This window comes from Dendropsophus ebraccatus, chromosome 15, assembly GCF_027789765.1.
Source record: "Dendropsophus ebraccatus isolate aDenEbr1 chromosome 15, aDenEbr1.pat, whole genome shotgun sequence".
Taxonomy (NCBI): Eukaryota; Metazoa; Chordata; class Amphibia; order Anura; family Hylidae; genus Dendropsophus; species Dendropsophus ebraccatus.
Genome location: NC_091468.1, coordinates 63312389 through 63326950, shown reverse-complemented (window position 1 = coordinate 63326950; position 14562 = coordinate 63312389). Strand labels below are relative to the sequence as shown.

General features: G+C 44.2%; 1 protein-coding gene across 2 annotated transcripts in view; it reads right to left on the bottom strand.

The window, feature by feature from the left end:
• TIAM2 (TIAM Rac1 associated GEF 2) overlaps window positions 1-14562 on the bottom strand; it is a 208183-nt gene that overhangs the window by 9764 nt on the left and 183857 nt on the right. For both annotated transcript variants that reach the window (XM_069954907.1, XM_069954908.1), the window contains exons 17-23: window positions 8488-8667; window positions 7073-7141; window positions 6160-6285; window positions 4717-4825; window positions 4408-4587; window positions 890-1008; window positions 242-350 (exon numbers count right to left, since the gene is read on the bottom strand). In XM_069954907.1, the coding sequence (XP_069811008.1) occupies window positions 242-350; window positions 890-1008; window positions 4408-4587; window positions 4717-4825; window positions 6160-6285; window positions 7073-7141; window positions 8488-8667 (892 nt within the window). The remainder of the gene's footprint in view (window positions 1-241; window positions 351-889; window positions 1009-4407; window positions 4588-4716; window positions 4826-6159; window positions 6286-7072; window positions 7142-8487; window positions 8668-14562) is intronic.

Genomic DNA, 14562 nt, shown 5'->3' with positions numbered 1-14562 from the left:
CTGTATACCCCAACAAAGACAGTGGCATGTTTTCTCTTATTATATCTCTTATTATATCTTGGTTGCCTTACGTTTTGGAAGGTGGTGCCGACCTATCAGAAATTTACTTTAAGGTACAAGATCTTTCCTACATATTCAAACATTGGACTAATTTTTTTAATGGAATAAGTGCATATGTATACATACATATGTATGGCATATTATACATGTGATACACAACTTCCTGTAATAAAACACTTACCAAACACCGTCAGCTCAAGGTCTTTTCTTGTTTTGCCAAGAGACGGGAAGATATTAAGCCAGGTGACGGTAGAATACACCAACAGTTCCCCCATAGACAGCTCAGTAACCTGTGAGTATAAAACTCTACTTGTAAGGTGCTTTAGCTAACTATTGTAGACAGACTATAGAGAGGTGGAGACTATAGAGAGCGGAGAGGTGGAGACTATAGAGAGCGGAGAGGTGGAGACTATAGAGAGCGGAGAGGTGGAGACTATAGAGAGCGGAGAGGTGGAGACTATAGAGAGCGGAGAGGTGGAGACTATAGAGAGCGGAGAGGTGGAGACTATAGAGAGCGGAGAGGTGGAGACTATAGAGAGCGGAGAGGTGGAGACTATAGAGAGCGGAGAGGTGGAGACTATAGAGAGCGGAGAGGTGGAGACTATAGAGAGCGGAGAGGTGGAGACTATAGAGAGCGGAGAGGTGGAGACTATAGAGAGCGGAGAGGTGGAGACTATAGAGAGCGGAGAGGTGGAGACTATAGAGAGCGGAGAGGTGGAGACTATAGAGAGCGGAGAGGTGGAGACTATAGAGAGCGGAGAGGTGGAGACTATAGAGAGCGGAGAGGTGGAGACTATAGACAGCGGGGAGGTACAGACTTCTGTGTTACCTCCTTCTCTGTCCCGCTCTGCTCTGCTACCAGCTGGTCAAACACTGTTCCATAGTCTTCATAGATTTTCTGCATTTCATTGATATGACTGGCCACCTTCTCCATGGCCTTTAGAGCTTCTGGAAAGGGAGAAGCACAAAGCCATTTATATCACCATCTACCATCTTTTGTAGTTGCAATTACATATAACGTTGTGCCTGGGCCCTATAATCTATGTGGTTGTCGGCAGGATAATAATTTTTCGTATTTCTTGCTGAGGACCAACGAACATCAATGGGGCTTATTTATCAAAGCATTTACACCAGTTGTATGAAACTACTGGCAATTTCGGAAACCACAATATTCATCAATCACCATGGGCACTAATGGGGACTATATGCTACAGTACAGCTACAGTAATGGGGAATAACCAATACATAGTATGTTTGTATTAGTTAAAGTGACAAATCAGCCTGTCATTTATTGGGTTCCTTACTTCCCAGGGCCAAAATCAGACCTTAAAGAAGTATTCTCAGCTGCCAAAATGACCACTCTACATGCTCCTGGCCTGCCCTTACTTCCTGCTTCGGGTGGAGGGCAGGCACCTCCACAGTCATTGGCTGTTATGGCCAGCAGCACTGTGCTCCTCTGCTCTGCACTCTGCTATTCTGTGTTCAGCTCTGCTATGCCAAGTCCCATCCTGGAAACACCAGGGGGATGGGATCTCTCAGTGTGAAGATGGATTACTGAATATAAGGTGGTGGCACATAGCCTGACCAACACTCATAACACAGAGAAGTGGTCGGGAACCTAGACAACAGCTGTAAACATGGCAGACAGCTTAGAGTACCTAGCAGGAAGACACAGCTAATAGGGTAAAGATAACCAAAGGTAGGAATCATCCCCCTCCTGGAGACTAACAATTCAATATTATCTTTTTAGTCTCATTCCCCCAGTTTTGAGACTGCTGCTTTCTTCTGAAGAGCCACAAGACTGTGTGTGATCTTGTGTTTTCCTTCTCCCCTTCCCTTCCGAGACGGCGCATGTAAAGAGCATCCCTGGCCAGCTGTTTTTGCCATCTGTGATGCTGGGCTGGTTATTCACAGTGAGGTCACCAGCAACATGACCTCAGATTACCCCTCCGGCCACTACAGAGTGCAGAGGCAGCCGGCCAGGGACACTGCTTACATGAGCCATCTGGGAAGAGAGAGGAGGAGGAGTAGACAGTAAGAATAGCTCACAAACAGTTTTCTGTGTCATCAACAGAAAGCAGTAGACTCAGAACTCGGGGAAGACGACTGAAAGGTATGGAACAAACCGTGAGGATAATTCAACATGTATTTTACTTAACAGGAATACACCTTTCAACTTTTAATGACCTTCTGTTTTAAGCCGGCCATTAACATAGGTCTTGCTGCGGTGAAATGAGAAAAGTTTTCCATTATAATCATAGCAATAACAAAGTAGATTAGAAATATTTTTATGTAAGTGAAATGATGATCAGATCCCATGAGTCCAATTATATTAAGCATCGGCACAAAGACTGTAGCTGTGATTTGACTTTCTTAGACATACAGTATCTACAGTGCTTATTGTAGGCGTGTATTTATAGGGGGCGCTGGGACTCCGGCTCTGGTATCGGAGGGGGCACAATAGCTGCTCCGCCACATGGGAAGCCATGTTACAGGTTTTGCATTGCAGTCCAGGAGGAGAACTACCACTATAGGCCCATCCCTGCAATACACTGAGCCTCCTGAGCTGGCACCATACTACCCAGGGAGATGCCTACCATGGGAGACACCAAGTACTGGGGGGGGTAGGACACTAGGAGAGATGCCCATTTTGGGGGACACTATGTGGGGGTTACCAGGGGAGATGCTATCTACTGGGCAGAGGACTAACAAACAGGGGGATTACCTACAGTGGGATAGGAGGAAAAAGAGGGCCCAATCTAAAGTTTGCTATGGGGCCTAGCCCCTGCCAGGAGCCTTGTCTGTAATCTGATAATATGTAAATTCACTCATCAAAAGAGAAAAATAGAAACCAAATCAAAAAATAATAAAAGGACAGAAAATCCCTGGAGCCCAAACACTTACATAAATAAGAGACGGTGAAACGAGTCAAATGTTCTCATATTACAAGTAGATTTGTGTTTGATTTTATGGTAATACTTTATACCATAGGAGGTTGATCAAAGAGTGAGGCAGCAAAACCTGCACAGATTCATTGCTCATTTCCACATCTATAAAAAGTCTAAATGCCAGTATTTTATTAGAACTGTACAAGTTTAACACCATAGGAACATGCAATGCTGCTAGCTATAAATGCTCGGCATGAACAGATGGACCAAGACTTTCTTCTATAACTGTAATCGGAGCCACATTTTAATTCAGTGGATTAAACATTAACCAGATAAACTCAATTCTGTACTGAGATGTATGAGAAGGTGGGCCCTTCTATATAGTGAGCTGCTATAGAAAAGACCAAGGAGGGAACTAGAGGTTATCCTCAAATACTTCTAGACAGGACGCAGGGCCAAGCCAATGGATTTACTCCATTAGATATATTTGGTAATGATCCCCCTGATACATCATAGATATATCTAATATTGTATCTGAAGTCTACTGGCAGTGTCCGGGGGGTGGGGCCATTTATTCTGGATTTCAGTAATGGTGTGCAGCCACAGTCTCCATCAGCATCCTCTCCTCTCCGGGTCCACAGAGTATTTTTTGGTCAGCATTTCTGGCCAAAAACAAAGAGTGGAACCAACACAGAGAAGAACTACAATGGAAAGATTTGCACCTTTTTCTGTGATTGGGCCTGCTTCTGGTTTAGCCTAAAAACAGACAGCAAAAAAAACTACATGTGAAGTCGGCCTAACAAATTTATACCATGCTAGGATGAAAGCAAAATGACATTGCAATTAAACTGCATTGAAGTGCTGGGTTATACAGGTGGAGCAGTATGTAATAGTGCAGTTTAGTGTTGGATTATACAGATGGAGCAGTATGTATTTATGCAGTGTGGTGTTGTGTTATACAGATGGAGCAGTATGTATTTATGCAGTGTTGTGTTATACAGGTGGAGCAGTATGTATTTATGCAGTGTGGTGTTATACAGGTGGAGCAGTATATAATAGTGCAGTTTAGTGTTGGATTATACAGGTGGAGCAGTATGTATTTATGCAGTATGGTGTTGTGTTATACAGGTGGAGCAGTATGTATTGGTGCAGCATGATGTTGGGTTATACAGTTGGAGAGATTTATTTGTGCAGTGTGTGGCCATCAACATGGATCGCCTGGTAAAATCCAAGAACAAAAACCTTGAGAAGCTCTCATCTGAAGGGCTCCCTAGTAAAAACTGCACTCTCATTTGGTATACCTTTAATTATATAACATTTAACCACAACGCAACATATTTTCAGTCCCAGGACATAGTTGTGCACTAAAAGAGTCAGTTCCTAGTGTATATATGCCATGTCCACATATATAATATTATTCCATTGGTTACACATTACATCACTGTATAAGTATAGGTACCTGTTAGGTGATAGTGCTCTTCGCTTTCATTGTCTGTCAAGGACACCAGCTCTTTCAGCAATAGCGGGTATTTCAGTACCCTCTGCACTGGTTTTATCAGATAAGACTCCAAGGTAGACGAATGCTGCTTTGTGGGATTCCTGGCATCCAAAAAGTCCTTGAAAGCTGGGTCTGTTCTAGCTGCAGAGAGAAGAGATGGAAGGGATTACAGTATGTCCACCCCTATATACACAAGCACTAACTGGATTTATACTACAGCAAGGTAAGTAAAGGCGTCAGGAATTCATGCAAAGTTAAAAGCGGATTTACCTCTTTCCAGAACTTTTTGCACTTTGATATGGTTTGCACAGAATCCGCTGTACAGTTTAAAGTGATCTGCGTAATAGAGAAAAGATCCTCCCAGAGAAAACAGCAATTTCTGGAAGAAAAAGAACACACTGAGTTATAGTCTATACTGCTGCACATGGAGATATCGGGGGATCTGGCATTGTTCTGCACCCTAAGGGCTCTATTACACAGGACGATCAGTGTGCAAATCATCATTATATTGTTCAAATTGAAACAATAGTGGTTTTGTGTTAATGCAACGACTATCATTCTGTCAAAGGGTCCATTTACACAGAAAGATTATCTGCCAAAGATTTGAAGCCAAAGCCAGACTATAAACAGAGAACAGGTCATAAAGGAAAGCCTGAGATTTCTCCTCTTTTTTTCAAATCCATCCCTGGCTTTGGCTTCAAATCTTTGGCACATAATCTGTCTGTGTAAATGGACCCTAATATGGTGAATGATTTCAGGTTACCGAGAAACAATCTTGTCTGCGATTGTTTATTGCTAATTGTTAAAAATCGTTTAATAGGACCCTTAGGATCCATTTACACAGAAAGATTATCTGACAGATTAACTGTCAAAGATTTGAAGCCAAAGCCAGGAATGGATTTGAAAAAAAGCGAAATCTCAGGCTTTCCTTTAGGACCTGATCTCTGTTTATAGTCTGTTTCTGTATATAGTCTGTTTCTGGCTTTGGCTTCAAATCTTTGGCAGATAATCTGTCAGATAATCTTTCTGTGTAAATGGACCCTTAGTTGTGTAAAAATTGGGGACAATTATGTGGATAACTGTTTGTTTTGCTCACAAATGTGCAGTATTTTTCACTTCTACAAAGCACAAAAGAAAAATTAGGTTTCAACATTGTTCAAAGTTTTCTGCCCTTCAAATTTATAATTTGCCGAAAAGATGCATTTTTTGTGCGCAAAAACACCAGCTCGACGCCCCCTCCATCCTTCCCCCCCCCCACAGTGTGATGAAACCCCCTCCCCTCTGTGACAAAACTCCATTAGAATCAATGCAGCCACATATGTAACCACTTGCTCGCATATCGCATCAATTGGTCGGAAAAAGACCAGTGCTGAGCGTGGGACCGCCCACCGACATCCCTGCGCACTGATGGTACAATCGCTTTAAGGGTAAATGATGAAAAGGGCTGGGCTCTGCTGTGGCCATGATTTTCTGTGTGTCCCCTCACTCACAATTTGCTCACAGAGTCACAGTCATAATGGCACACAGCAGGACAGGAACGCTGCTGCTGCTGCTGCCTCCTCCTCCACAGAGCACCGACTGCCACCTTCACCCTGCAACCTACATCACTCCAACCCTATGCCTTGCAGTACCAGCTGGGAGTGATCCAGCCTACAGTAAATGGGAGCAGGTCCCTGACTGTATGACACACACGAGAACCTGTTAGTGACTTACTCTAAACTGCGATGGAGTCTCCAGTATGTTGAAGTCAGTAGAACTCGAAATGCCATCTTCTAAGGTCTGGAGGAAGATCTTCTGGAAATCGAGCATTTCAGGCAGACTGCCGAACAGAGAATCCATCTACACGGTACAAAATAATGTTTTACCAATAAGAAATGAACATTTATTAAATATTATAAATGACAAGATCCATCATTTTTACTGAGTATCAGAGATGCAACATGACAGTGAGGGGTACTCCAGCATTTATTTTTCTTTTAAATCAACTGGTGTCAGAAAGTTATATAGACTTGTAATTTACTTCTATTTAAAAATCTCCGGCCTTTCAGTACTTATCAGCTGCTGTATGTCCTGCAGGAAGTGGTGTATTCTTCCCAGTCTGACACAGTGCTCTCTGCTGCCACCTCTGTCCATGTCAGGAACTGTCCAGAGCAGGAGATGTTTTCTATGGGGATTTGCTGCTGCTCTGGACAGTTCTTGACATGGACATGGGTGGCAGCAGAGAGCACTGTGTCAGACTGGAAAGAATACACCACTTCCTGCAGGACATACAGCGGCTGATAAGTACTGAGAGACAGAAGATTTTAAAATAGAAGTAATTTACAAATCTGTGTAGCTTTTTAACACCAGCTGATTTAAAAGAATGAAAGAATTATATTATAATATACACACACACACACAATCTTATATTCACAAGGCCTGACATACGTTCCTTATGAATCTGTGTTTGGATAGATTCTAATAATCTCCAGATGTGGTATTTTTATTAGGTACCAACACAATTAATATCACTGCAGTTATTAGCTAGATGGTATTGCGCTGGTTATAACTCTGTATGGCAGGAGAGTGTACACAGCATAAGGTATTCCATCATACTAACAATAGAGGATGGGGATTAGGCAATTACCTCGTCTTGGGTGAGGAAGGTTTCATTCTGCAAGGGTTCCAAGTACAGTTCAAAAAGGCAACTTAAATCCTATAAACGGGGAAAGAAAAAAAGATTATAAGGAAGAGAAGTAGAGCCTGGGAGCATGGGTAATTGCCAGGAATCCACAACCCGTCATTACAGCAAATACATGGAAATTATTCATGTGTGCCGCGGATTTTAATGATCGATTTAGTAACTGAACGCTGCATAAGGTCTCATTTTCTGCAGGAGCCGCATCTGACATTTCTGGCTTGTGCTCTGCCGATGGGAATCGGAAACAAAGCAAATAATGGTCACAAATTATACACGTTCATGTGAGATCACACAGATCCTACCTAGTAATTCCTCCAGGGTTATCCAGGAACATGAAAAGCTATTTCATGTGTATATTATAAAAACTGACAGATCTGTGTTAAAAGGGAGCTGGCCTATCCTTTGTTTAAGCCAGTCCCCTTCCCCTGTCTTGGATCAGCTGTGTCAGAAAAGGGCCGGACTTTGTCAAGCCAACCAGCCAGCCCTATTTATATAGGTCCCCGATGCGTGTCCGCCAAGCAGTACAATGCTTAGGGGCCCATTACTCGAGTCCAGTATTTTCCATCGCTCGAGTAAAGAATCGCATTTACCCCAATGGGAGACTCAAGCCTTTAACCAGATTGCCCCTGCTCTTCTGCAAAGAGAGTCTGGTTAACCTACTGCATTTTTTTATTTTATTTTTGTATATTTCCTCAAAGGGATATTTAAAGAAAATATATAAAGAATTAGAACAAAAAATTTTATAGGTTTCTGCATGACACATTAAAACTTGCCAATTGCTGGCATACTGCTGGAGTTCTACTGTGTCTTGTAGAAACCTATTGCATTTTTATTTTTAACTTTTTTTTTTTTTTTTCATTTTAATTTTTGTATATTTCATTTAAAGTATCCCTTCAAGGGATGAAATATACAAAATTTTGTATTAAAAAAATTAAAAAAAAAGCAAAAAGGTTACTTTGGCAGGCAGGAGATTTAACTCTCGGAGGAACGATCGGCCATCCTGCCCGCCACAGTAACCTTTTTAGTTCTAATTTTTGTTAGTTATTGAAGGTATAAGGCCATCTTTACCAGAGTGCCACAAGGTGCTTGGACGAGCATAGAGCACCACCATACTAGATTGAGCACTACACTTGAGTAAGCATGCTCATCACTGACAAAGAAGGTGCAAAGAGTGGAGGGGAGGGGAGAGGAGTTCTCCGCCCATTTAAAATTTCACTTAGTGAGTTTTACATTAGGGCCACAACCAAATATTTTTTAGTCATTTTTCTTTTTTTTTACTATGCATTTTAATAATTCTGAACCTATAGACAGACGTGATCTAGACAGACGTGTCACTGCAAACATAGTGATCACACTCCTACCTTAACATAGGATTTTTCTGTATCGACTAGTTCTTGTATAACCTTGCGAAGTCTATCTGCATCTGATAAATGCCGTGCTAATGGTCTTCGCGGAGGGTCTGGGCTGTCATTTTGTCGATCCATCATGTCCTGGTTGACTTCCTGCATACTTCGACACAATGCTGAGATCTGATCAGCGCTCTAGTGGAAAAAAAAAAAAAAAAAGAAACCGAATAGTAAACAATTAGTTTCAGGATCTGTAATAAAGCATGCCCGCTAAGATATGTAATAAAGCATGCCCACTATTCTTATCAGGAGTGCAGAATTAGAGTGCATTAGAGTGTATTATGGCATTATGCAATAAATGTTTATATCACATATATCTACAGATTACTGTCATATACTGTATGCAAGGCTGGCTTTAAAAACACAGTTATAGCAGATAGTATAGTAAAAAAAAAACAAAAAAAAAAAACACAACCTCAATAGTGCAAAGAACAGACCTTACAAAGAACCACGATGTGTATAGGAGTAAGCAAGGTAACCAGTTAAAGGGATACTCTGGAGCCATTTTCTTTTAAATTAACAGGTGTGAGAAACTTATACAGATTTGTAATTTACTTCTGTTTTACAAAAATCTCCAGTCTTCCAGTACTTATAAGCTGCTTTATGTCCTGCAGGAAGTGGTGTATTCTTTCCAGTCTGACATAGTGCTCTCTGCTGCCATCTCTGTCCATGTCAGGAACTGTCCAGAGCAGGAGAGGTTTTCTATGGGGATTTGCGGCTGCTCTGGACAGTTCCTGACATGGACAGAGGTGGCAGCAGAGAGCACTGTGTCAGACTGGAAAGAATACACCACTTCCTGCAGGACATAGAGCAGCTGATAAGTACTGTAATATTAGAAAATTTAGTAATTACAAATTAAGTAAATTACAAATCTATATAACTTTCTGAAACCAGCTGATTAAAGTTCCCCTTTAAATATACTGATGATTGAATTTTAGCTGTTGGTTGCAGTAACTAAATGATATATTTCCATAGAGATGTCCAATATAGCACGGGGTGAACAATAAATAAATTAGAAAACTAAAGCACTGAAAGCTAAAAAGGGCTTGGGAAAAAGCATGTATGAATTGTTTTCTTCATTGTAGTACACATCAATGGCAACCATGACCTGTTTAATGGCAGGTTAAGATGTCTCCTGGACTAGTAATCTGCTTAGGTCTACACCTTATGTAACATATTCCTGGTCTGAGCCAAGAAAGAGTTTTTATTAGAAGCAAAAGTGTTGTCACAAAATTATCCGGCCGTCATTTAGGTAGTTTTTGGGTCCACATGTAAAGGTCATACATGGGCCCTTTAATACCGGAATCTCTGAATGAACCCTAAAACTGACACATCACACTATATAGCTTTCATATACACAACAGAAGATGAGCATACAATATAGAATAATATAGAGTCATGTATGTAATGTGCACATTTTCTAAAAGCTGAAGGGATTATCCAGATCAGAAAAACATAGCTCCATTTACTTGAATGTAATGGAATTTCAATAACACACAAACTGTGAGATGATTTATGAAAGAAAGCAGCTATGGTTTTTTTATAGTACGAAATAAACTGCTGATTATGATAATGGTGAAGATGACAAGCATCTACCTGTACACAGTGTAGGCCCTTTCCCTGACAAAGATCTAGCTAAGCCCCTCCCCACTTTCCTGTACAAAGTGTAGGCACTTTCCCTGGCAAAGCTCTAGCTAAGCCCCTCCCCATTTCACTGTACACAGTGTAGGCCCTTTCCCTGGCAAAGCTCTAGCTAAGCCCCTCCCCATTTCCCTGTACACAGCTTAGGCCTTTCCCTGGCAAAGCTCTAGCTAAGCCCCTCCCCATTTTGCTGTACACAGTATAGGCCCTTTCCCTGGTAAAGCTCTAGCTAAGCCCCTCCCCATTTTGCTGTACACAGCATAGGCCCTTTCCCTGGTAAAGCTCTAGCTAAGCCCCTCCTCTTTTCTTTTTTTTTTAAAAACTTTATTTAAACATTTTCACTCTTTTGTTTGGTTCCGGAAAGGAAAGACATACATAGAAAAAAAAAAAAAACAAAACCGGGCACAATCCGCCCGTTACATAACATATACAGACTCATCAGTAGGGAGCTCAGCCGAAGGCTGCAGGCCACAGCAACAGCAGTACAGTAAGCAAGGGTATCAACCAGGGTGTATCACCACACTGAAGCTATCAGGCGACATTAACCCTGATCAATTAGGACAGGACGGAACAAAAAAGACTCCACATACACGCAAGCACACACATACCTGGACAGCGCCGCATTCCCCCTCCCCCCGGCCAGAGAACCAATAGAAACGATCAAACGTCAGCCGACTCATCCAGCATGAGCCAGTGGATCCATATTTTCTTAAATTTTTGGGGGCATTTGCGATGTTCATATAGGGCTTCATATAGTGGGACGTATTTATTGACTATCTGCTTCCAGTGAGCCAGAGCAGGGGTATCCATACATTTCCATTCCATGGCTATAAGTTTTTTGGCACAAAATAGAAGAAATCTGATGAATACCCTATAGTATTTATTGCGTGTGATTCCGTTGATCAGTCCTAGGAGACAGACAGAGGGGGTACAAACAAAGGGGAAGTCGAAGTGATCAGACAGAAATTGTAAGACTGAACGCCAGAAGATCTGTATTTTAGGGCATGACCATACAGCGTGCATGAAAGTGCCAACATCCGACATACATTTAAAACAAGTATCCGATGGGGATACCCCCATCTTCCTAAGTCTCTCCGGGGTATAATATGTTCGCATCAGAAAGCGAAACTGAATCAGACGGTCTCTAGCGCTTACCACTGTAGGATAATATGTGTGCACCACCTCCTTCCACTGCTGTTCCCCCAGAGAGGGGATATCAACCACCCATCTCTCATATGCCTTTTGGAAAGGGGATGAGTCATCTGGGCTCAATAGTAAATAGCTATGCGTTAGGGGTTTATCGAGGTCAGGGGAGCCTAAGAGCTTTTCGGCCGGCGTGAACTCCAGGGGAACTGTAAGGCTGCCAAACTGAGAGTGGACAGCGTGACGCAGCTGCAGGTAATGAAAAAACGCTGTGCGAGGTATCCCATGGAGTTCACGCATGGCCGAGAAGGAGTGAAATACTTTATCGGATGCAAATAGATGTGATAGGTAACGGACTCCATGTTTACCCCAAAGAGAGGCACCCTGCAGGCCCAGGAGTTCTGGGAGATGAGGATTGAGCCACAGAGGAGTACGGGGGGAGAAGGGGGTCGCGGACAACTGCTTATGTACAACTCTCCACACCTTCTGCACCGTAGCCAGAGGAGGGGCCCAAGAAGAGGAAGGGGTGTATCTATAAAGGGTATTCGTCAAGCCCTCATAGGAGCCCACCAGCGCCCCAGCCAACGCCACCGCTGCATTGCTAAGGTCCAGGTCTAACCACCAGTTAGCATATACCAATTGTGAGGCTAGAAAATAGTGATACATATCAGGAGCTGCGAGGCCCCCCTGATGTTTGGGCGCAAGGAGGTGGGAGTAGCTAATCCTAGGTGACCCGCCTTGCCAGTAGAAGGATCTCAGAATCCTGACCAAGTCTGTGAAGAACTGTTTAGGAGGAAAGATTGGGGAAGCGTGAAACAGATAGAGGAATTTAGGAAGAAAGATCATTTTAAAGATGTTAATCCTACCTAGCAGGGAAAGCGGAAGAGGCCCCCACTTCTGCAAACGGAGGTTGGTAGTTGACAGGAGAGGGACTAAGTTCAGGGACATATAGCTGCTTATGGAGGCCGTGATCTCTACGCCCAAGTAACGGAATTGACGAGTCGCCAACAGTCTATCCGGCAGGGTAGTAGGCAGGGGAAGAGAAGGTGACAGGGGCATTAGGACCGACTTAGGCCAATTCACCACCAGCCCGGAAATGGCACCAAAGTCGTGGATAAGCGACATTAGGGCCACCAGGGAGGGGCCCACGTCAGCCAAATAAACTAGGGTATCGTCCGCATACAGCGACACTTTCTCAACAATGGACCCCCTCCGGAGGCCCCCGACCGAGGGCGAGGCCCGGACCGCTGCCGCCAACGGCTCAATGGCAATGGCAAAAAGTAGAGGCGACAAAGGGCAGCCCTGCCTCGTCCCTCGCCCGAGAGAGAAGGAGGGGGAGATATCAAGGTTGGTACGTATTCTGGCAGTGGGCTCCGCATATAACAACCGAACCCAGGCTCGGAACCGTGGGCCAAACCGCTGCCTGCCGAGCAGAGACCACAGATACGGCCATTCTACAGAGTCAAAGGCCTTATGGATGTCAAGACTGAGTACGTACCCTGAAACAGCGTCCGACTCGCTAGCAGAGATATTCATAAATAAGCGCGAGATGTTGATATCTGTGGCTCTACCCGGCATGAACCCGGTCTGGTCAGGGTGTATCACCGAGTGTATTACCCCATTAAGCCGTGTCGCAAGTATCTTAGCCAAGATTTTCACATCAATGGTAAGGAGAGAGATAGGCCTATAAGAGGAGGGGGATAGTGGGTCCTTGCCCGGCTTCAGGAGCAGCACGATCAGGGCCTCACGAAGTGATTGCGGGAGGCGGCCCACTTCTAAGGATTCCCCGTACATAGTAAGGAGGCGGGGGGCTATAGCCTCGGCGTTATGTTTGTACCAGTCAATAACTAACCCGTCCAAACCCGGCGTCTTCCCTAGAGGCATGGATTTAATAGCCTCCACTATCTCCTCCACCGTTAGAGGGGAGTCAAGGGCTTCGGATTGTGAGGGGGACAGGGACTGTAAGGGGATCTGGTCCAAGAAGGTCGCATATGCTAAGGGATCAGGAGAGCAGTGGGGGGAGTAGAGATCTTGGTAGAAGGCCCGAAAGATTGAGTTAATTTGGGCAGCTTCAGTCACCAGACTCCCTCGGTCATCAACAACCCCGGGGATGGAAACCGTGGGGCGCTCTGCCCTCGCTAGATAAGCTAGCAGCTTGCCATTTTTATCCCCAAACTCAAAGAGAGCCGCCTCAGTGGCAAAGAGTTTTTTCCTTGTGCGCTCCTTTTGCAAGATTAGCAAGTCCCTCTGGGCCCTAGACCATTGTTTCCTTTTGTCTTCCTCCCCAGTGCGCGCCACCTCTACCTCCAGAGAATCAATCAGGGCCATTAAAGAAGCCTCCTGTCGTCTATGCATATTTTTTTGGGTGGTAACTCCTGTGACATATGCCCCCCTGATGGTTGCCTTATACGCATCCCACTTAATCAGCGGATCCGGGAAATCGGAGTTGTGCTCCCAATAGGAGGCGTGAGCAGTTGACAAAGCCTCCTGCACCACCTCTGAGGTCAACCATCCGGGTTGCATACGCCACAACTGAAATGAAGAAGGGCCAGATATTGTGAGGGAGACTAGTAGGGCAGAATGGTCTGAGATCCCTCTACTGGTGTAGGATATCTCCCCAATACGGGGCAGTAAGTCAGAAGAGGCAAGGGCTAGGTCTATCCTAGAGAAGGTACCATGTACCTGCGAGAAGTATGAGTACTTCACCGTTTGTGGGAACCTCCAGCGCCAAACATCTTGCAAATGCAGAGCAGCACACCAGGCGTTGAACCGGGCGGAGGCCGGGTCCACTCCACTCGTCCGGTCCAGAGAGGGGTCAGGAACCACATTGAAGTCACCAACCACCAAGACGGGGTCTACAGGGAAAGAGGATAAGTGCACAGAGATTACGTCCAGGAGAGACTCAGAGAAGGGGGGGGGGACATAGAGGGAGACCAGGGTAAATGACAATGACTGACATGCACAGTGCAAGATCACAAATCGACCAAATTGGTCGCACACCACCTGGGAGACCACTACCGGCAGAGCTTTAGAGATGAGAACCGAGACACCTCTAGAGGATGTAGAATAGGTAGCATGGTAACCCTTAGCTATCCAGGCCCTCTTCAGAGCCAGGGTTTTCTGTCCGATCACATGAGTCTCCTGCAAACATATAATGTGTGGAGAGTGGCGTTTCACAAAGTCTAACACCAGGGACCTCTTGAATTTGGAGTTAAGGCCCCTCACATTCCAACTAATAACTTTAAG